The following is a 23,618-nucleotide window of genomic DNA, read 5'->3' on the forward strand; positions in this document are numbered from 1 at the left end:
TGTGTTATCTTTGTGGTTTTTTTGCACCACATCTGATCCGGAGTAACAAATTCATTCTCCACATGCACAGGAAACAACATATGCCTTCTCATCTTTGCAATTCCAAATTAACTAACTTCTAAATTAATAATCTACTGATTTCATTCTCAGTCTAGAAAAAGTCTATGTGGGTAATCCAAGTAAGCAAGCAGTTTCAAACTGACTCCATACAAGTCGGCATAGGGGAATTGCCAGAGAAAAAAAATCACATTATATTTGCTGGTTAATGTTGCTTGCCATCAAACATTACTACGTAGCCCAGTGTTACTTTACATAGATACTCTGAAATTTTATAATGAGCAAATCCATTTTTGATTTTAACAATGTAACAATTTAAAGATACATCTGAGGGGGGGGGGAACAACATGAAAGAAACACTACCAAAGATCTGCAAAAGACATTTAAAATGGAAATAACAAAGGAAAAAAAAATGGTGACAAACTAAAACTGAAATAGAAAACAAAAGCAGTTTCGTACCAGTTGTATAGTGTGTATACAAAGTAATAAAGTTTCACAACTACAAAAATTACATACAGAAGTAAATTTCATTAAAAACATACACTGCTACTCCCTCATAATAGCAAATGAATGCAGTCAAATTCTGTACAAATCTTTACAGTAAAAGATAAAAGTTGGCAGGAAACATTTCTGGCAGATGACTTAAGAGGTACACACGAAAAGAAACCACTCCATTTTGCTACAACTCCTTCTTTCATTCTGACACACATCAGAAACCCTGCAGTAGCACTGATCTCAGGATTTAACATGGGTGCCATCTACAAGCATAATATAGAAAACATGACTGTTGAAGTTTAGGACCATGCGACAAGCAATTTACTTGGGAGGGCAAGTGTCTGGTGTAAGAAGGAAAGCAGTGAGGCAAGGAATCTAGCAGAATTGGGAAGTTATTGAGCAGTAGGAGACTTTGCAAAGTTCTTGTTTTTTTTTTTTAAATCATTTATTGCATCTGTACAATACCTAGTAGTAATTCATAGTAGCAGCAATGTAAGAGCTAAATTTCATGTCTGCATTATGATAGCAAATGGTGACTTGGGTGACACAGAGAATACATGGTGCTGTAAAAAATGATCCAATTGTTTTAGTTAGAACTACAGCACAGAAACAGTCACGTACTACGGTCCATAGACCTCCATCCATGTACCTATCCAAATTTCTCTTTAATATGACAACTGAACCCATATCTATCAGTTCTGCTGGCAGCTCATTCCACACTTGCACCACCGCAACTGAAAAAGCTGCCACTCAAATTTGCCTTAAATATTTAATCTTTCACCCTAAACCTATAACCTCTAGCTCTAGTCTTGCCCAACCTGAGGGGAAATAGCTGTATGTTTTACCTATCTGTACCGCTCATTATTTTTGTACATCCCTATTAAGATCTTCCCCTATTCCCCTGCACTTCAGGGAATAAGGTCCTAACCTATTGAACCCTTCCCTATAATTCAGGTTCTCAAGCACATGCAACATCCTGGTAAATATTCTCCGTCCTCTTTCAATACTCCAAAATTGGCCTCAGCAACATTTTGTACAACTTCCAACATAACATCCCTACTCCCACAATCAAAGCCTTAACATATGGAGGTTAATGCCCCAGAAGATCATAGCAAACCGCTTCTGTAGAAACACTCATGGTCATGAAGACCATCATTGCCCTCGTTACACAACGCAGCACATAACAATGATGAAGAATGTGCCACAAGTTCACTTCACTACCCTACAACCGATAATGCCATTTTCAATGGATCTGTATTCCCAGGTCCCTGTGTTCTTCTGCACACCTCAGAGCCATACCCCTCATTGTGCAAGTCTTTCCCTGGCCTGTGTTCCCCAAGTGCAACAGCTCACCTCTGCATTTAACCATACCCACCATTTTTCAGCCCTTCTTCCAAGTTGGTCAAGATCACATGGCAACCTTTAATAGCCTCCCTCACTGCCCACTATGCTCCACAGTCTTGGTGTTAACTTCAAATTTATCAGGTACCTGTCAAGCATTAAATGCTCACTAATAGCCAGCAATCCCTATAGTAGTAATTGTAAGTTTCCAGTTTAGTCAGTCTGTCTGCCTTGTTCTTTTACTTCTCAGAATACATTGTCATGTGTCATCAATAATATCAAAATTCTGTTTACTCTCAATGAGAGCCAAACTCATTCTGAAACATTTTGTTATACTTAACCAGAGAAAAACAAATATCTAGGTCCTTTGTATGTGCTGAACAAAAATGCACAAAAGGAGACAGCGACCAAAATCAAAACTTAAACTCTTTAAGACTCGCCCAATGAGGCAACAAATAAACAGATGTCATACCTGATGAATGGATATTCAAAGTTGAGCTTGGCTGATGCAAGGGATTTTCCCCCTTCACAGAAAAATGCAAATAACAGGCTATATCATCAACCACAAATTTCCATTGAAGCTTTGCGTTTTTCAAGCTAAAGCTTCTAAAATCTAGGTAGATCACTTTGGGAAAATTACTAAGTTTTTTTTAAAACAGGTTCTTATCAAGGTGTGGAAACCAGGTCATCTCATTATAACACTAATACCCTGTATTAAAACAGTACGGTTAATATAAAAATTTCAAGATACACAAAAAGAGCTAAGAAACCAACATCTAGTAAACAAAGGATAGTGTAACAGAATTTGGTCAAGATCTTGAAAAGAGCATGGGGTTTGTGGAAGGGATTTCAGAACTTTTCCTGGATAGCTTAACATAACTGACTGCGGGACTACAATCAAGACTGAAAATTTCATCTAACTGATTGGGCAAAATTAACAGAGTAGTGAATTCCGGTTAATTAGGACACATTGGGGCCAGAACACTTATTCTCAATTAAGCAGCTGCTCCAATGAGACAAAGTATCACGGAAATAGTTTAAAAAATATTTAAATAAATCACCAGAAAAGACAAATTATGTATTTAAACAAAATACAGCACAAATTAGAGTACTAACAATACCTGTACTACTACAGTACTATAAAACTGTATTAGTTCCAAATAGTTATAGATGGAAGCATTCACTCAGAGTACACTACAAGCTCTTTTGATTGCTGTAAATGAACAAAATCAGTGCAGACACCTAATGTAGATAATGGATGCTTTCATACAAACCCATCGACATTTACATCATCTAAATCTTCATTTTCATTGTAACATTCAAGCTGACTGCGGATACCTTCAAATTCTTAGATCTTAACCTGAAGTAGTGAAATTGATTCATTAGCCATTTCGAGGCATTGCTGACATCACCAAGCTTAAATGCTTGAAACCACAGTGAGCAAGACAGTTCTGTATTGTCTTACTGCTTATTTCTCACTAACTACCTGTGATGCTTTATGAGCACAAACACATGCAACCGAAGCTATTTAAAAACTGTTCACTCAAAGCACGGTGTAGTGTCTAACAGCCACACTAGTGCACACAACTGACATTAGTTAGAAACAGTTTGGCAACGGTCTCCTGATGTAAGTGATGTAATGTCCCAAATAAACAAAGGGAATCCTTACTACTTTCTTTTTTAGTTTTTGTTCTTAGAGTTGTCCCAAATGAGCTACTGTCCCAATTAACCAGAATCCACTTATGATGATGATTATGAAGACACGTAGTCCTCTTCTATTGTCATTTAGTAATGCATGCATTAAGAAATGATACATTATTTCCTCCGGTGTGATATCACAAAACGCAGTACAAACCAAGACTGAAAAAAACTGACAAAACCACATAATTATAACATATAGTTACAAACAGTGTAACAATACCATAACTTGATGAAGAAGTCCATGAGCACAGTAAAGTTCAAAGTTTCTCAAATGTCCCACATCTCACGCAGACGGAAGAAGGAAGAAAAACTCTCCCTGCCATGCCTACCACAATCCAACACTTGTATACATTACTAAGGTGTTGTGGTCAAGTATGCAGGCAGGTAGGTGAACTGCAACTCAAGTGCGTGGATAGTGGTCAACCAGCCAGTAAAGCTTGAGGAGAAATCAGTTGAGGGGACTAATGTGGTATCATGAGGCAAATATGCCAACGCTAGTCACAACTACATTTATGCTGCAACAAAAACAAGCAACATGGAATTAAGAAATAAAGTCAAAAGTTTAAGATTGAATAACACGGCAGGTTTTCACAGTAGTTTGTTAACTATAAACTAAATGCTGTATCAAATAAAGGTAGTACTGAAACCACTTTAATCCAAAACAAAGCTCAGCCACATTATGCAGCAGGGTGCCAAAATGGTGCACAAAAGCATTTTTTTGTGTCCGTACGGTTGGGGTGACATTTCTTATGAACAGCTCTTGCATTTAATTGAAACACAATGTTACATACACTTTGTCACTGTATGTATTGTGACAATGTACCAAAATGCAGTAACAGCTATAATTCTACAAAAGCAATTATTTCACAGAAGAAATCACACTTTCTGCATAGCTCCTTGACACAAAAGTGCCAACACAAACTTAGTCAATTTCTGGTTGTTGGATAATGCAATTAAATTCTCCGGGAGGAAAGTGTACAAACTCTTCTAAAGTAAATTTAATGGGCTTCAGAACAAATAACGTAAAAAGAAACACCCAAAGCATTTTCCCACCTAATAGTATTATTGTATTGACTGACACATCAGCCACCCACCCCCAACACACAATCCAGAAATGGGTGAAAGTTTTTCTAAGTTTTATTTGCACGTGAGGGTATGCAAGAAAAAACTGAGGACAGCATTAAAATAACATTTCACACAAAAGCAAAGCGGCAAAATGCTACCAAGAAGAAGAGGAAGAGATGACAGACATGTTGAAGAATCTGAAGTTCAGAGTAACTGTACCGTCAGCTATTGCCCCAATTTAAACTCCGGCTGACCTTAAGAGGAACTCGTTAGCAAGTAAATAAATAAAGGTTGGGAATAAAAATGGGAAATTTGGGAGTGCAACGAGGTGAACGGGAGGAGATGAGGCGCTGCCTGGTAAAGGCCGAGGGTCAGTTTAGTGACAGGGGCTGAGTCACCACCCCCTCCAAAACAAGCCTGGACCACACTCAATCAGCCCGCCCATACACCGACCCACTCCCCCCAAGCCGCCCGGCGCTGGCTCGCCCCGACCCACCTTCGGCGATCAACTCCTCCACGGTCACCTGGTAACGTCCCACGCTGAACACCCTGCCCACGTAGTTGCCGGTGCTCCCCGCCGAGCCGCCGCCGCCTCCTCCTCCTCCTCCTCCTCCAGCACCCACATATCCCGCTCCCTCAGGCTTCGAGATGCGTGAGAATTTCTTCATGGTTCAAGAAGCAACTTCTTGCCGCGGTACGACGCCAGTCCGATGCTGTTGCTGCCCCTCGTCCGCCCCGGGCCGGCGGCAAATGCGCAGGAGACGTGCTTCCACCGCCTAGCACCCCCTAGCACCCCAACTGCATTGCGTTCGCGCACTTCAGATGATTCCAGATTTCATCCTGTTTAAAAACTTCGGACCGAGCTCGGGCGGGGCGTGCGCTGCCGAACAAGGGAGGGCTTCGCCCGGGCCGTCCGTTCTCCTGATTACCCAGCGTATTCTCACCCACAATTGGCCCAGCCTGCCGAGCTCCCACCATCACCCTGCGTCCATTGGTGGGCATCTCCTTTCCGCTCCCACCCCCTTGCGGACATCTTTGACGCTGATTGGATCGGGTCACTGTCCGTCGCACAATGTGTCGGGCTTGTTCCGCTGTCAAGTCTGTCGTGACGCGGAAGAAGGCGGGCCTTGCCGTGCTGCGGGGGTTAAAACGAAGGGAGCTAATGTTGCAAGTTGTTGAAACAAACAAAAGTTCATTACAAAACCAAAGAAGTAAGTCATTAGAATTCTTGTAACCACACGAGATGATGTCTTAAGAAACATGATGGGTGTTTATTGCACCAGGCACCCATTCAATATCGCCAAGGAAATTTTTTATAACTTATTTCAAGTTGTGATTTAAAGCTATTTTTATAAAACACTCATTTTATTTTTCTAAAGCTTTGCTGACTTTCAAGTACTGGCCAAAAGAAAGTGAAACTTAAGTATTTATGAAGAAATTTGGATTTAATCTGTGTTTATTTTAGCCAAGGGATTTCAGTTGGGCATTTGTGGGAAGACACAGGAACATGTGTGCTGATTCCTGTCTACCATAGTTACAGTAGTAGTTGCTTTCAAAATTCTTTTGTAATATCTATGGCAAATCACAGGCCTGCTGGAAAAGATGGAATTACATTTGCTGGCAGTATAACTTAGAAATCGGACTGACATGGGAAACAAGTATCCATCACCATTTAATTAAATTAATGGCTGAATGTTAATTCCACATTCTTTAATACCATGGGAGACTCTTCATCCCTTTGCTTATCAAACATCTGCTTACAAATATCCAAAGACTGCTTCAACCCCCTTTGAATTAAGAGCCCTAACCCTCCTTACACTGTGAAAAAAAACTGCTCATCTGTGTTATATGGGTGCTTCCTAGTTTTTAAACAGTGATCCTGTTCTAGTTTCTCCCACAAGAGGAAACATACTCTCCACATTCATCCAATCAAGATCGCTATGGATCTTAAATATTTCAGTCATCCTCTTCATATTCTTTCAAATTCCTACCAATACAAGCTAAACCTATTTCATCTTTCCAATCTACCCTATCCAAGTATTGGGCAAGCAAAGCTTCTGTGAAGTGCTTCAATGCATTAATGGCCACCTTTAAATAAAAAGACTAATGCTGTTCTTTATACTCCAGATGTGATCTTGCCACTGTCTGTATAACTGAACCGTTATTTCTGAATGTTTGTATTCAATGCTCAATTAATAAACAGTAACATACAAGGGCTTCTTTAATTAAACCATACTGTAAATCGGGTGGCGGGATGTAAATAGGTCTCTACTAAAGGAGGTGTAAGGCACTCCTTCCCCCTGTTAGCCTATAAGTCACCCTTGGGCAAGGTGTAACGCCTGCTTAGTCCCCCAGTCAGGGTCACATGAAGCCATGAGAGCAGGTGGTGGATGGTCGTATGACAGCTGGTGCATATCGCAAGTCCTGGTTATGCGACCACTGACGCCAGGCAGACAGAATCTGAAGAGTATTGATAATGTTTGGGCTCACCCATCTTGTAAGGACACCACCCAGAACAATGTAATGTCAAGCCACATCTGTAGAAAAACTTGCCAAGAACAATCATGGTCATGGGATTCTGATCAGCAACATCATACAACACGGAACATAATGAATGACCGAGGTAATCAAAATTATATGAAAGTTATGCAAATAAATGGCAAACATAATTTCATTTTTTCCTGTCAGTCTCTGTGTGGGTTAATCAATTTCTCAGCATGGCAAGGAGAACAAGTGAACACTTTGTCACTACAGACTATTCAAAGGGAATCATATGTTTAGAAGCTCAGTGCTGTAAGGTATCTCTGAGCCTTGAGGTGGGTGGGCTACAGCAGCAAAAGACCATGAACATTCACTCACTGGATATTTCATTAGATACTGGAGGCACCTAATGCAGTGGCTACTGAGTGTAAGTAGCCTCAAGTGGTCTGCTACTGAGGCCAAGCCTAGAGCAGTTTAACAGCTTTCAGTGTTCCTAATGTTGAAGATATTTCAAGTACTTTAAATATCTTACAACCATTTAAAAATAATTGCATATAAAAGAATTATCTTTAAATGATTATGAGATATTTAAGAATCAAAAAATAATGTTTAATTAAAAATGCCTCCAAACACTAACAGATGATTACAATCATTAAAATGAATTAAGTTAAATATTTGTCTGCACTTAAATTTTCCCACAGGTTTGGCATTCCCCATTCAAGAGAGATTTGTTTGCAACCTTCCCCGATGTAAAGTCTTCAAGGGCGCTGCACTGCTGGACTCATTTGTGAGTATGGTATTAAAGCAGGAGGTAATCTATACGGATGACTGACCTTCAGGTTGTCTCAACCTCCATGTTTGGCCGAGTATAGACAAATCGCTAAGAAAGGCCAGAGTAAAAGCAGACCGAGCCAAATCAATTAAGTCCTTGAATTTCTTTTCTTTTGTTATCAGAATGGCATATTCTGTTACTAGCTGAAACTTTCACTTTTCCAATCTCTTCTGAGATGGACTGAAACAATTAGGAAAATTATTTAATAGTACACTAGAAAATGTATAGTTTAACATATAATCAAATTTGATGTTCTATCATATAACTGTAGACCCCCTCCCTTTCAAAGCAAGAAAAATATGAAAAACACAAATGCCTATTTTTCTGCTTACAGTTAGCAATAAGCTTGCGATGATGGGGTTTCCCTTCTTAGTCCAATGTTCCTTATTTTTACTCATATTTGGAGGGAAGTCCCTTTGAGCAGTTCAGAGCACATCAATAGAACAATTGCAACTTTTCTATGCTGGGTGCAGTTTTATGGAAAGCACCTGACAAGAATAGATACGTTATTGACTTTCATAGTCTGGATGAGAAAATATACCGTCACTTATTGAGTTTATGTCAAACAGTGAACAAAACATTTAGACTCATGCAGCAATCTTCAAAAATGCAATCTAAGGCTAGCGTTAAACATATTAATTCAGTTTCCTTTGAACCATAACAGCTAGACAGTACTCAATCAAAATCACTTTTGTGAAGAAACAAATTATTAAAACTTCCAGTACCGTAACTGGAAAAATATGCAAATATAATTCTGAAGAAGAAAATTAGCAATTATCTCATACATACCAGATACAGTGGATTCTGGTTAATTGGACCATCGGCTACTTGGGGCTACTGCTCAATGGGGACAACACTTAACAAACAAAAGCTAATCAAGAAAATAGCTGGGATTCATTTTGGTTATTTGGGACACTATGCCATTTAATTGGGACAGGAGACTGTTGCCAAACAGTTTCTAGTTAGCGGTCAGTTGTGTGCACTTGTGTAACCGTTAGACACTACACTGGCTGAGAGCAAACAGTTTTTAAATAGTGTTTGTGTCAAAAAGCAGTGAGTTTTATTCCTGATAGTTAGCAAGAAATAAGCAGTAAGACAATACAGAAATATTTCACTCATTGTGGTTTCAAGCATTCAGGCTTTGTGATGCTAGAAACAACCAGGACTGAAAATGAAACAATTTCACTACTTCAACAAGTTAGGAACTTTGAAGATTTTGACAACCATCTTGAATGTTACAATGAAAATGAAGATTTGGAGCAGGGCTTCCCAACCTTTAATATGCTATGGACCAATGCCATTAAGCAAGGGGTGCGTGGACCTCAGGTTGTGAATCCCTGGTTTGGAGGGCGCAGTCATCAAAAGTATTGTATGTTGGCAAATCCGTTATCTACACTAGGTGCCTGTGCTGATTTTGTTCATTTACAGTCAATCAAAAGAACACAACTATGTAAACTGGAAGAGTTCCTCTATCAATAACTATTTGGAACTAACACACAGTTTTATAGTACTGTAGTGGCATTATTAGGGTTTTAATTTGTTCTGTATTTCATTCAAATACATAACTTGTTACTCAGTTAAACTGTAGTTTGTTTTTTATATACCTTTTAAACTATTTTCATGAAACTTTAGTTAATTGGCACAGCCACTTAATTGGGCCAAAATGTACTAGACCTGATGTGCCCCAATTAAATGGAATCCACTGTATATGTTTCTTTCCCCCTGTGGATTTTCCATCAGAATAAAGCAAAGCTAAGATCTGTCCTACTGACAGAGCCGCTTTGAAGCCAGCAATCAGATGAAAACTGTGTATCTCAGTAATTAGAATATATTTTGTGAAGCAAAATGTTTCCTAATATTTCACATAACATCAGGGGAGGGCTTCCCAGCTCATATCAGGGAAAGCTGGTAAATTAACATTGATACTTTTCATTTATATAGTATCACCTGCCCTGAGAGAAGGCAACCCTGGGCCACTTCATACATATTCGGAAGACTGTTGAGGCTGCTGTATTATCTTGGAATTTTTGTAAAACGCTTTCTGAAAACTGCTGTAAACTTAAGAGCAAAGTCATTCAAAAATGTGTTCTAGTAATTTTAAAAATATGTTGTAAGCGAAGGTGTCTAAGACAGCACTGGAAAACAATTCAAATCAGGAGCCCTGATGAAGGGTGTCAGCATGAAATGTCAGTTGTTTACTCTTTTCAATAGATGCTGCCTGACCTTCTGAGTTCTTCCAACATTTTGTGTGTGTTGACTGAAAAACAATTGTTCTCCTAATGCAACCTCCATGAATTCATTCAACTAATGACAGTGACTTCTGAAACAGGACTCACGATTTACCATTGAGAAGAACAGAGAATGTGAAATAGAATGCATAAGAAGGATGTTGAAAAAAATAGGCTGGAACATTGAGCGAACTGTAGACAAGACCAAGGACCCGAAAACAGCATTTAAGCAGTTAAGTGTCCATGAAAGTCAATGGGATGGAATGCTACAGCAGGGAACTTTGTAAGGGTTTCTGTTGCTTTAGGATACAATGTAAAACTCTGAAGCAAGAATATGGAACAAGGAGTTTAGACATTCAAACTTGGTTATTAATATTCAATGTTAATATGAACGTTAAGTTCACACATTGCACCCACACACGCACAGGTTGTTTTTATTTTTACATAGAACTAATGCAGTAATCTCCTTGTGAATACTTATATCTGACCACAAAGACTAAATTACATTTTTAGTTTTCATTAAAAGCATTCTTTGTGTTATGCAAAAGATAGATAAGGTGGTAAGAATCTTTACAATCCTTATCTGTTATGGGGCCACATAACCATTATTACCATTTGAAGCTATGCAATTATTACCATTTGAAGCTATGCAATAGGGAACAGGAAGTGACTTTGGGATTACGAGGAGATTTAACAGCAGTGGGGCCAGAGGATGGGCAGTAACAATCGGCATGTGTTAAACCCGAGTCTGATTCTCCATGTCATTAGGTAGAAACTACTGTGATTTGTGGCATCCTCCTTGTGGGTCAACTGGCTTTTGATTCCTATCTGTATATTTTACCTTTCATGTCTCCCACTCAGTAATGCATTCATCCACCAAGTCCAGAGGTGAAAAAGAAATTTCAACTGCGAGGCTGAATGCATCTCACTCCTTAAGCCCATGAACGTTTGCCAATTAAGGCTGGTGTAAGAAGACCCAACCCACTCTTTTGTATGTGTCACCAATCTTGTTACAAATGAAATTGCATGTTAATGGCTTCTTAGCTTTTCTTTATATGCTTTATCTTTATGTCTTTATTTAAAGCCTAACTGATGAAAGTATTTAAGAGCATATTTATTAACTTTATTTCCTATTTTGTTAATAATTATTTACTTTAGTTATTTGAACTCTTTTCATGTGTCTCTCTCTATCAGAGACAGTCAATTTTCAAAAGACCTTTGACAGCAGTAAGCAGTCAATAAATAAGCCGGGTGCTGAGGGAGCATTGCTCAAGTTTAAGCTTCCTCTCATGGTCTTCCTCCAACTTACAGGAGAGCTGCAATATCCAATTCTTGGCTTCAGTCAGTCCCACAAACCCACAATAGGTATCTGCTTCTTACCGAAGAAAACGTGATGTTGGGAGCAGGGTGTAGGAAGCAGGAACTAATGCAGGCAGCGGCTTGATCGAGCATGGTTTGTCCTATAAAGTTAGTAGATAAAGAGATTTTATAAAAATTAGGTTTATTTGACACATATATATTAAAACATACAATGAAATGTGTCATTTGCGCCAGTATGCAACACAGTCCGAGGATATACTGGACTATTGGTGGATATGTTGCCATGTTTCCAGTTCCAACACAGCATGCCCAGAATTTATTCACCTTAACCTGTTGGTCTTTGGTATGTGGGAAGAAACTGGAGTGCATGTAAGAAACCCACGTGGTCAAGGAGAGAATGTACACAGCACCAGGAACTGAACCACTATCACTGATCACTGGTGTTGGTGCTCTAATGCATCATACCAACTGCTATGCTACTCTGCCACCCTATCACTTAGGCTCAAAAAATAAACAAAATAATAATAGATCAATAAATAAATAAGAAAGATTGAGAACATGAGTTGTAGAGTCCATAGGTTGTGTAATCAGTTCAGTGTTGGGGTGAGTGAAGTTATCCACTCTGGTTCAAGAGCCTGATGTTTGAGAGGTAATAACTGTTCATGAACTTGGTAGTGTGGGACCGAATACTTGTCTATCTCCTTCGTGGTGGGACCTAACGCTGCTGTATCTTCTTCCTGATGGTCGCCACAGGAAGAGTGCATGGCCTGGATGGCATGGGTCCTTGATGTTGGATACTGCTTTCCTGAAACAGCACTCCTTGTAAATGAGTTCAGTGGTGGGGCCGGCTTTTAACTATGTTGGACTTGGCTGTGTACACTACTTTATGTGGGCATTTCTAATCAAGGGCATTAGAGTTTCCATACAAGCCCATGATGCAACCAGTCAGTGCATTCTCTACCATGCATCTATAGAAGTTTGTCAATGTTTTAGATGATATGCTGAATCTTTGCAAACCTCTAAGAAAGTAGAGGTGCTGCAATTCCATTCTTTGTAATGGCACTTATGTGCTGAACCCAGGGCAGATCCTGTGAAATGAAAATGTGCAATTTAAAGTTGCTGACCCTCACCACCAATAATTTTCTGAAGAGCGCTATAGTCAATAACTAACTCAGCGGTTTTGATGACGTTGAGTGAGAGGTTGATGTTGCACCACTCAGCCAGATTTTCAATCTCCCCTCCTATATGCTGATTCATCACCACCTTTGACTTGGCCAATAATAGTGGTGTCATCAGCAAACTTAAATATGGAGTTGTGCTTAGCCTTACAGTCATAAATCGTTGTCGTCATCGTCGTCGTGGCTATCCCTCGAGGTCGAGGATAATGGTCTTCATTCTGAAGAAGTGGCCAAAAGAGTGAAGACACCTATGCGTGTATTTGTTTAACGTGTACTTGAGGTTGCACTCCAATAAGCACACGATACTTCACAAATCAGCCAACTGATTCCAAAGGCATGGAAACCACAATGATTAGAGCTGATGGATTTGTTGCAGCCTTCATCCGCCTTCACAGCCGTTGAGTTCGAAGTAACTTCGTCCACCTGTTCCACCATTGAGGTCTTAGTTGGATTGTTCTTTGTCAGGGACCTCACTCTCAACCTTACCGCCATGGGTGACCCTACCAGGAGCATAGCTCCAGACGGCATTGCTCTCAGGATCACAGGACCACACAAGCTTCTCCACCACGACAAGGTGACAATCCACGGAGAAGAGTCATAAGTATAAGGCGAGTAGAGCAGGGGGCTAAGCACACAGTCTTGTGCTGTACCCGTACTGATGGAGATTGGGGAGATGTTTTTGCCAATCCAAAGTAACTGGGGTCTGTAAGTGAGGAAATCGAGGCTCCAGTTGCACAAGGAGTCCTAGTTTTGAGAGGATGATAGTATTAAATGCATAGCAGTAGTCAATCAATATCATCTTGATATATGCATCTTCACTATCCAGATATTCCAGGGTTGAAGAGGCAATGAAATGACATCTGCTGTTGACCTGTTGTGACAGTCGGCAAATTAGTGCAGGTCACTGTTCAGGCAGGAGTTAGTATGTTTCATCACCAAGCTCTCAAAGCACTTCATTGCTGTGGATGTAGGTGCTACTGGATAATAGTCATTGAGGTAGTTACCACATTCTTCTTGGACACTGGTATAATTGAAGCCTGCTTGAAGCAGGTGGGTACCTCAGTTTGCCAAAGCAAGAGGTTTTACCAAAATGTATCATTTTGGTGAAGGGTATATTTGGTAAATGTATCATTTTGGTAAAGGCACAGAAAGAGCTTCTTCCCTGAGGCTATAACCCTGCTGAGCCTCACATCACAGCGCTAAGCAGTATTGTACCCATATTGTACTGTCTCAGTACTTTTATATTTGTGTGCTGTAGCACTTACTTTTTATTCACAGTTATTTTGTAAATAACACTATTCTTTGCATTTCTGGTTAGATGCTAACTGCATTTCATTGGCTTTATATTTGTACTCAGCACAATGACAACAAAGTTGAATCTAATCTAATCTAATTAAAGATCTCAATGAACACTCCAGCCAGTTGATTAGTACAGTTCTTCAGAACTCTGCCAGGTATAGTGTCTGGGCCAGATGCTTTCTGTGGGTTCACCTTCCTGAAGGGTGTTCTCATGTCGGCCTCAGAGACTGAAATCACAGGGTCTTTGGGATTTGTGGGAGTTCACGAAGATGTCTCCATGTGTTGTCAGTTAAAGTGAGCATTAAAGGTATTGAGCGCACCTGGGACAAAAGCTTACTGTCACATATATTGTTTGGTTTTACTTTGTAGGAGACGATAGCTTTCAGGCCCTGTTACCGCTGTCACGCATCTTTCTGTGATTCAAGTTTGGTCCAAAATTGCCACTTTGCATATAATTTGACTATCTGGAAGTCATACATGAATGTCCTGAACTTTCTTTGGTCACCAGACATGAACACCACCATTATAGCTCTCAGAAGATCGTAGATCTCTTGATTCATCCAAGGCTTCTGTTTGGGGAAGACACTAAATGATTTTGTGAGGACACACTCGTCCCCATGTGTATTTATAAAATCCATGATAACTGTATTCATTCAAGTCCTCTGATGAATCCTTGAACATGGCCCAGTCCACCATCTTGAAGCAATCCTGTAGCTGCTCCTTTACCTCTCACAACCATTGTTTTATTGTCCTTACACCTGGCTCCTTGCTCTTTAGCCTTCACCTATAAGCAGGTAGGAGGAAGACAGGCAAGTAATCAGATTTCTCAAAATGCTGTCTAGGGATGGAACAGTAGGCACCCCTGATTGTAGTGTTACGTGATTGAGTGTGTTGGGACCCCCGGTCCTACAGATAGTATGTTGATGATAACTGGGCAGAGATTTCTTCAAGCAAGCCTGACTGAAGTCCCCAGCTATGACTTAAAAGTGTCACGGCAGGCTGTTTCTTGTTCACTAATCTCAACACTCAATGAATTCAGTGGTTAGTTAACATCTGCCCTTGGTGCTACATAAACTGTGGTCAGGATCACCAAGAAGAACTCTCTCAGTAAATAGAATGGACAGTAATTAATCATTAGATGTTCCAGGTCGTGAGAACAGGAGTGCAACAAGACCACTACGTCTGAGCACCACATCTTGCCCTCTCTGAATCAGCAGGTTGCTCCATCCAGTGGATTGAAAAACCCTCTGTCTGGAGCACTGTATCTGGCATGTCCAGATTGAGCCATGAGAATGCAGTAATCCCTCGTTTTCCTCTGATACAGCAATCTCGCCCTTAGGTCCTCTATTTTATTCTCCAGAACAAAATAGAGTAGAGGATGTTCTACACCCCAACAGTTTAGTCCGGCTTGGAGTCCTCCCTTGCTCCCGGTCATGGCAATTGACTTTTGTCTGCTTAAAGACACCATACCTTCATTACTGAGATTCAAGCCCGCCAAGAGGTCATAAAATTGCTAGTTTGTTTAGGTGGTTCAAAAGTGCATTCGCTAATGGAAAATTACAGGTGCAGATTGCAGTGATAGTAGAAGAAGTGTCTAGAAGTTTTGTGAACTAGCCACAAAACATCGCCATGTATTGCCATCTTAGATTTTCCAACCATAAGTTGTACATTCAAATAAATGCTACAAACACTTCTGCACCATGAACTACATAAAATAAGGTTGTTTGCCACAAGTCATGGTTTTATTATAGGAAGTGGCAATTGTATGTTGTTTGCTCTGAAACTCTCTATTAGCAGTTTGGAAATTTAGTAATACATTTGTCCCTGATTTCTCAAGTTTAAATTGTATGATCAAATAAATGCTACCAATCGCTTCACTGACATGAACTAAATAAAATAAGGTAAGAAAAGGAGAACATATATTTATGAGACATACTTTAATATTATTAAACATTGCAATATTGAAATAAACCATTCAGTCCATCAGGCCTCAGCTAACAGTCTACAAGAGGAATTCAGTCAGTCCTTCTCCACCGTCATTTCCCTTCATCCCAGTAACTTCTCTTCTCTCAAATATTTATGCAACTTTTTTGGCTACTGTTGTGTATTTAATATTTCACTAATATTTGAGTGATCTTGTGTGTGTGTGTGTATATACTGTATATATTGTTTCATTAAGCATTCTTGTTCCCTTAAATAATTATGGGTTATATGTAAAAATCATGAATTACATATGTCATCATGCTACCACGTGATGCAGATATGCCTCACTGAAAGTAAACTTCAAGTTAGACCCACATTACGGACTCCGGTGTCTTCCATTTAATTAGTTTAATGTTTTGAAGTTACAAAACATAACAGCTACTAAATGTACTTCTATCATCCTTGTGTGATTACTTTTTCTTTACATGGTATCTTTTACCTATCACCATAAAACTCTTTCTCAATTTTTTCAATAGCAACAGTTAATGATGGCCATTCTGCTGATTGTTAGTTAAGTAATGCGATTCTATCTAAAGATTGAACTGGAAATCTTCTAGCACAAGTTTAGTCTGTATTTGGTCCACATCATTTGTAGATTACTTTATTCATTTTCATTCATATTCTTTATAATCTGACCTGATCGATAGACAACTGATGCAGAAGAGTTTAAAAACATTTTTAAATTAATTACAAAACATCTTGAACTGTTGACAAATAATTCAAAAGATTATCATAAAGTAAAATTCACGTACCTTTTGCCAAAGGGCTGATGAACACATTCTACTGACTGTTCCTATGTGAGCCCTCCCTGGAGAAAAATTTATTTATTTATTGCGATGCAGCATAGAACAAACCCCTCCAGTCCTTTGAGCCGCACCTCCCAGCAGTCCCTGGTTTAACCAAATGATGAGACAATTTACAATGATCAATTAACCTACCAACTGGTCCATCTTCGGACTGTGAAAGGAAACCAGAGCACCCAGAAGAAACTGATGTGGTCACAGGGAGAACATACAAACTCCTTACAGGCAGGGGCGGGAATTGAACCTGGGTCGCTGGTATTGTAAAGTGTTGTGCTCACCAGTACACTACCATGCAGCACAAGTTCAAAAGACATCCATCCACTTGCGTCAGCTCATCACTGCTCCATTGCCTGAGTTAGTGACAAGTCAAATACGGTGCAGGAAGTTAGTTGTCTGGGTCCCTGACCTCCAACTCATCTCCAGCTTCTATATTTCACTGGAGACTTGTGCCAAAATTCAGAAAGATTATAAACCGTGAGCAGGAATTAGCAAGCTGTTATCTACAGGGAAAAAAATGCAAACATGGTCAAGTTCATTATTTTCTCCCCCACAATTAAATGTAATTATCTTTTGTATTTCGATAATGTACACGCTTGCGATATATTAACTGTGTTTGGTAATAAGCAGTGATCTTTTATACATGGTGGTTTTGCTCATTAACTGTTTGATAAGACATAGGAAATGTGCAAACATATTAACGGTCTTAGCCAGCCAGTGGTGTCGTGGCATCCGCACGGGACTTCGAGGCGACTGGTCCCAGGTTTGAATCCAGCCAGCCCCTTGCATGCTTTCCATCCATGGTGTGTTAAGCGCCAAGCTAGCAACTCGGCGTCATAAAAAAGACAAATGCTAAAGAAACAGCAAGGTTGCCACTCAGTGCACAACAAGGCACGGAAAGGAACAACGATAATGGTCATGAAGGAATTCAGTAGACTGTGTGGCGCTGCTTGCTGCTTACTTATGAGTAGAGAATTATGAAGAAAGGAGATTGGCCTCAAGACAAATCACTAACCAAATAAAGATCAGCCCTGTCAGAGTTATTTACATGGTTTTAGCTGACAACATCAATTTCTGCTCAGTTAGTTGCAAATGTATCCCTGAATCAGAAGGTTGCGGATTCAATTCCCACTTGAGACATAAGCATAAGAATCTAGCTACCACTCAAGGGTAGTGCTGAGGAAATGTTGCACTGTCAGAAGTGAAATTTTTCTGATTGGAAATTAATCCATTGCCCATCTGCACTGTCAAGCTGACATAAAAGATCCCAAGGCATTATTTCCCAGAAGAGTAGGAGAGATATCCTTAGTGTATTTTCAATGTTTATTCCTCACTCAGTCCAACCAGGAACAGATTATCTGATTATTATCACCTTGCTGTTTGTGTTGTTGAATTTCTCTGTGCACAGAGTGGCTGCCATATTGCTTACGTCACTGTGGGAAATATACATCAGAAATAATTCCATTGCCTGTAACTGGATTTAGGGTATCCTGAAGTCAAGAAGGGCATAATTTAAATTAAACTTTTCTTTCATCAATCAATATTGCGCACAGAGGATTCATTTCAACAGTAATGCTGAAAAAATATACTGGTCACCTCACTACAGGAAGGATTTGGAAGCCATAGAAAAGATGCAGAGCAGATTTACAAGGACGTTGCCTGGATTGGGGAGCATACCTTATGAGAATAGGTTGAGTGAACTCGGCCTTTTCTCCTTGGAACGACGGAGGATGAGAGGTGACCTGATAGAGGTGTATAAGATGATGAGAGGCATTGATCGTGTGGATAGTCAGAGGCTTTTTCCCAGGGCTGAAATGGTTGCCACAAGAGGACACAGGTTTAAGGTGCTGGGGAGTAGGTACAGAGGAGATGTCAGGGGTAAGTTTTTTACTCAGAGAGTGTTGAGTGCATGGAATGGGCTGCCGGCAACGGTGGTGGAGGAGGATATGATAGGGTCTTTTAAGAGACTTTTGGATAGGTACATGGAGCTTAGAAAAATGGAGGGCTATGGGTAAGCCTAGTTATTTCTAAGGTAGGGACATGTTTGGCACAACTCTGTGAGCTGAAGGGCCTGTATTGTGCTGTAGGTTTTCTATGTTTCTATGTTTCTAGAAGTAAAAGTACTCAATGTATTCAACTCAACATTAGCGGCTCAATGATAGAATTCACTATAGGGTCACATTGTTCACCAATGTTTCTGCATGGTAAGATAGGCATGCAGATTCACCCTGAAATGACAGTATATCTAATTGATTCATAATGATATTTCCTGACCATCGTAATATACAAGTTTGTGTACAGAATATGTTAGTGGCTTTGAACACAACACACTTTGCATTTACCAATAAAATCAATAACTGCATGTTTTCCAGCAGTTGAAAGAGTTTCCCAGTAGATTGAGTCAGAAATTGATGCATGCACTTTAAATTTTCCACCTCAGTATGATGTGTAAATATGAATTCCTATGTAGAATGGCAGAGCCATTCTAGACATTTGGGATGCAAAACTTGTCATTGTTCACGTAATGATGCTGAGGTACCTGCTCGGATGTGCTGGGACACATCATCAGAGCTGTAACCTGGAGTCATTGGGCTTTTAGAGTCTTTCAACATCAGGCACTCCCATCTAGGCAACACAGCCACGGCTGATCAGGCCCTGATTTGTGTCCCAGCAGCATAGGTTCATAAGTCACCTCTCGATCCATAGCCACCTGAAGGCTCACTCAGCAGTCTCTGTGACGGTCCTGACGGCCTCCTTAATTCCAAGGAGAGAGTAGGTTTTGCAGGGTGAGCAGCCAGTAAAAACTCTGCATCCCACCTCTATAGGCTCACATCGTGCCCTCCACCCGCCTCTGGCACTGCACTACCAGCTCCTGGTATTTGGCTTTCATACGCTCACACACCTCCTCAATCCGGGCTTCACCAAGAACTGTCAGTAACAAATGTTGACTTATACATATGGTACTCCATGGAAATCTACAGCATGAGCTAAACCCTAAAAGGTGGTGAGGTGTAGCAGGAAGACAAGGATGGAAAGATTGCAGACTGGGAAAGTGCAAAGCTCCGAGTATAGTCTGTCCAGCAACCTTCTGCAAACTACAGGCCGTGATTAAGACTATTGTAAATATACTTTAATAAAAATTGTTGTGCCCTGTTATTTCTGGTTAATATTTGGACTACTTAAAAGTATGTTTAAATGATTCTCAAAAGAATTCCAATAAACCTGTTTATGATTGTGATTCCTGTCTAAATTTGAACTTATTTTGTTTGTGAGGCCTAACGGTTTCAGGAGCCTGGTTGTACAATTTGCTCAGAGGTAAGTGCCATCAATATAAGTGGCAGCAATTTAAATAGAAGCTGAAATAAAAACAAAAATTTTGAAAAGACAGCTCAAATCAGCCTGCACTCTGCAGCGTGAGAGAAACACAGAAGTGTCCTTTCAGGTCTATGAACCTTTATCAGTTCTGTTGAAGGGTCAATGACTTAAAAGATGAAGTCCAATTTTCTGTCTACAGAATGCAGCATGACCTGCTGAGCGTTTCCAGCACTTTTTAATTTAATTTCCAGCATCCAGAAACTCTGTATTTCAATTTTATGGCAGCTACATGTTTTGCTGAAAGGACGCTCACTTTGTTGTTATCTAACTCCCTGAGAAAATCAAGGCACTTGTGCAGATCTCAATTTAATCACCATTGCTATTTATATCCTCAGGTTTATTTGGACCATTTTTGACATTTCTCTCCATGTTCTGGATCTTCTGGTCAAATTACCCACTGACAATAACTGTAGACCCACTGAATCCACAGCTATCTCGACTTCCTTCCACCCAGTCTTCGGTAAGGGTGACATCCCTTTCTCTCAATTTCTCTGTTGCTGCTGATTCTGTTCTTAAGATGAAGCTTAGTTTTTCAGAAAACATGGCTTCTCCTGTAACGTTGCTGATGCAGCCCTCACCTGCATTTCCTCCATTTCCTGGGATTTGCTCTACCTTTCTTCCCACCCAGACAGAACAGAGGCAGGAGCACCCAGAAACAGAAGAAAATCTGCAGATGCTGGAAATCCAGAGCAACACACACAAAATGCCAGAGGAACTCAGCCTGGTTCCCACTCCCTTCCTTTCCAGTCCTGATGAAGGATCTCGGCCTGCAACATCAACAGTTTATTAGTTTCCATTAATGCTGCCTGACCTGCTGAGAACAGACATAATATTTCCATGTCCTCATTTTTCACTGTGCCAACCTCTGCATCCAGTATATGAGCCTTATCTTTTCCACTAGCTGCAATAGGATCCCAACACTGGTTCCCTTCTTTCCATTACTACCTTTCCAGCATCATTTTTCAGTAGTTCAATATCCACTCTCACCCCTCTTTAATTTTGTGCTGTCTTTGACCTCCTTTGTCAACCATGGTTGACTGTTCCTGCCTTTAGAATGCTTCTTCTCTTTCCATAGCAACTACTGTCTACATGACATACTGTTATGCGCAAACTTCTCTATCCATCCTCCCCATCCCCTGTAACTATAGGAGTTGCAACACTTGTTCCTACACTTCCCCATTTAACACCATCCAAGGATGTATAAAGCCCATCTAAGTAAGACAGAGATTCACATGCAGTTCCTCCAACCTTTGTCCCTGCATTTGGTGCTGTCAAATTGGCCTTATCTACATCAACAAGACCAATTGCAGGCTAGGTGACCATTTTGCAGAACATAACAACCAAGCCAAGTTTCCACTAATGAGTCATTTCAATGCCTCTTCCCATTCCCACACTAGATGTCTGCCCTCAGCCTTTGCCAGTTCCAGAGTGAGACCAAATACAGACTTGAAGAACAACACCTCATCACTTGACTAGTCCGCAACCAAATGGAATGACCATTGAATGTTCCATTTTCAGTTAACTCACCCTCCCAGTGTCATGGTCCGGTCTGTGAAGTCCGCATTCCGGTTCACGGTCCAGTCCGTGGACTCAGGACTTCGGGTCATCCAGCTGTCCCTTGTTTGGTTGAGTTTATCGTAGGCACCTGATTCCTATTTTTGGGCTTGGAATATAAGTAACCTTGGGGTTGAGTGTGGTTTGCTGGTTTGCCTTGTCAGTTCCCCTGGGAGCAACCTGCCGGTGGTAGGCTAATGTGGCCTCTTGCCATCTCTAGGCCACATTGGAGAACCATCGATTCATGGAGCCTTGCTGTCGGTAGTCAGAGCTGTCTTTGTGGTATGGATTCGGCTGTTTCCCAGGCCAGCTGAGTGGCTGCCAGCTACTCCAAGATAGGTAGGGATCTGGCTGTTTCCGTAGCCAGCTGAGGTTGCTGGCTGAACTGAGACTCGGAGCTACCACCGGAGCAGAGATTGAACTGTCTGTCGTTCTTTGGTGTTGTCTCTTCTTGTCCTCGCCTCCGCGGGGTAAGCCATGCCATTCTGCTGTTGCCCTGTGGGGGGTCTTGTCTTGTCCTTGCCTCCGTGGGGTAAGTCAGGCCATTTCACCGTTGCCCTGCAGAGGAATCTGTCTTGTCTTGTCTTTGCCTCTGTTGGGTAAGTCTGGTCATTCTGCAGTTACCCAACGGATGGTCCTGTCCCACCTTGGTGTGGAGAAGTAGAGTCCCGGCTTGTCTAAGTATAAGTCCCAGCTCTATGTCTATGTACTGTCCTGTCTCATGTTGGTGTCGTGTTAAAGGTGAGTCCTGGCTTTTCGAAGGATAAGTCCCAGCTGTATGTTAATGTACAGTTCCCAGTCTGTCTCCAAGTTCCAGCCTCCGAGTTATCAGCCTCCGCAAGCTCAGGATCCCAGACCCCAGCCGGCAGCCAGGCTCAAGATCCCAAACCCCAGCCGGCAGCCAAGCTCAAGATCCCAGACCCCAGTTGGCAGCCAAGCTCAAGATCCCAGACCCCAGCCGGCAGCCAAGCTCAAGGTCCCAAGCCAAGCTCCAAGAACCCAAGCCTCGAGGATCCCAAGCCAAGCTCCAAGGACCCAAGCCTCGAGGATCCCAAGCCAAGCTCCAAGAACCCAAGCCTCGATCCCAAGCCAAGCTCCAAGAACCCAAGCCTCGAGGACCCCAAGCCAAGCTGCAAGAGCCCAAGCCTCGAGGACCCCAAGCCAAGTTCCAAGAACTCAAGCCTCAAGGACCCCAAGCCAAGCTGCAAGAACCCAAGCCTCGAGGACCCCAAGCCAAGCTCCAAGAACCCAAGCCTCGAGGACCCCAAGCCAAGCTCCAAGAACCCAAGCCTGAAGTTCCCAGCCTCCAAGCTCAAGACCCAAGATCCCAGCCTGCAGCCAAGCTCAAGACCCAGGACCCCAGCCTCAAGAGCAAAGACCCCAGCCTGTCTCCAAGCTCAGGCCTCTAGACCCCAGCCATGTCATGTCTTTGCCTGGTTCTGGGGTCCGAGCCCGAGGGAAGACCCAGGTTTTGGGTCCTTGTCCAGTCTCGGGCTCGGAGTCAAAGCCTTGTCTCCTAGTCCATGGTTTATAGCCCTGGTCCCGCTTTCCCTAGCCCAATTCTGCGTTCTTGTCCCTGCTCCTGGTCTGAATCCTGTCACGTCCCTACTCTAGTCAAGTCCTGTTCCTTGTACTTCAGTGTCTGTGTCTTGCATTTGGGTCTGTCCCCAATGCTCCTTTGTGACACCCAGTGTTTCTTACATAGACCTACTGGTCTACTTAAGAAATCTATCCTTTTTGTTTGCCTACTGCATTATCTAAATCCATTACCCTCTCTCACTTGCTCCATCTGCCCATCATCTCCCTCCTCACATTGTTCTACCTATTACTAGCCCTGCCCTCCCTCACCCTTCTCTCTCAATTCTTTCCTCTACACTCTCAGTCCTAATGCAGGGTTTCAACCCAGAAT

At 41.4% G+C, this 23,618-nt stretch overlaps 1 protein-coding gene and 1 long non-coding RNA gene across 3 annotated transcripts in view; one reads left to right on the plus strand and one right to left on the minus strand.

The window, feature by feature from the left end:
• Positions 1 to 5,619, minus strand: part of bmp2k (BMP2 inducible kinase) — a 92,256-nt gene extending 86,637 nt beyond the window's left edge. The window contains exon 1 of the mRNA XM_072253139.1: positions 5,156 to 5,619. Coding sequence (XP_072109240.1) covers positions 5,156 to 5,327 — 172 coding nt within the window. The 5' untranslated portion in view covers positions 5,328 to 5,619. The remainder of the gene's footprint in view (positions 1 to 5,155) is intronic.
• A 119-nt stretch (positions 5,620 to 5,738) lies between these two features.
• Positions 5,739 to 16,284, plus strand: LOC140195203 (uncharacterized). Of its 2 annotated transcripts, none has more exons than XR_011885386.1 (3): positions 5,739 to 5,870; positions 7,842 to 7,927; positions 10,184 to 16,284. It is a non-coding gene; the product is annotated as an uncharacterized lncRNA (long non-coding RNA). The 2 variants fall into 2 exon arrangements; XR_011885387.1 differs by having other exon boundaries at positions 10,302 to 16,284.
• Positions 16,285 to 23,618: the final 7,334 nt, after the last annotated feature.

This window comes from Mobula birostris, chromosome 3, assembly GCF_030028105.1.
Source record: "Mobula birostris isolate sMobBir1 chromosome 3, sMobBir1.hap1, whole genome shotgun sequence".
NCBI classification, from domain to species: Eukaryota; Metazoa; Chordata; class Chondrichthyes; order Myliobatiformes; family Myliobatidae; genus Mobula; species Mobula birostris.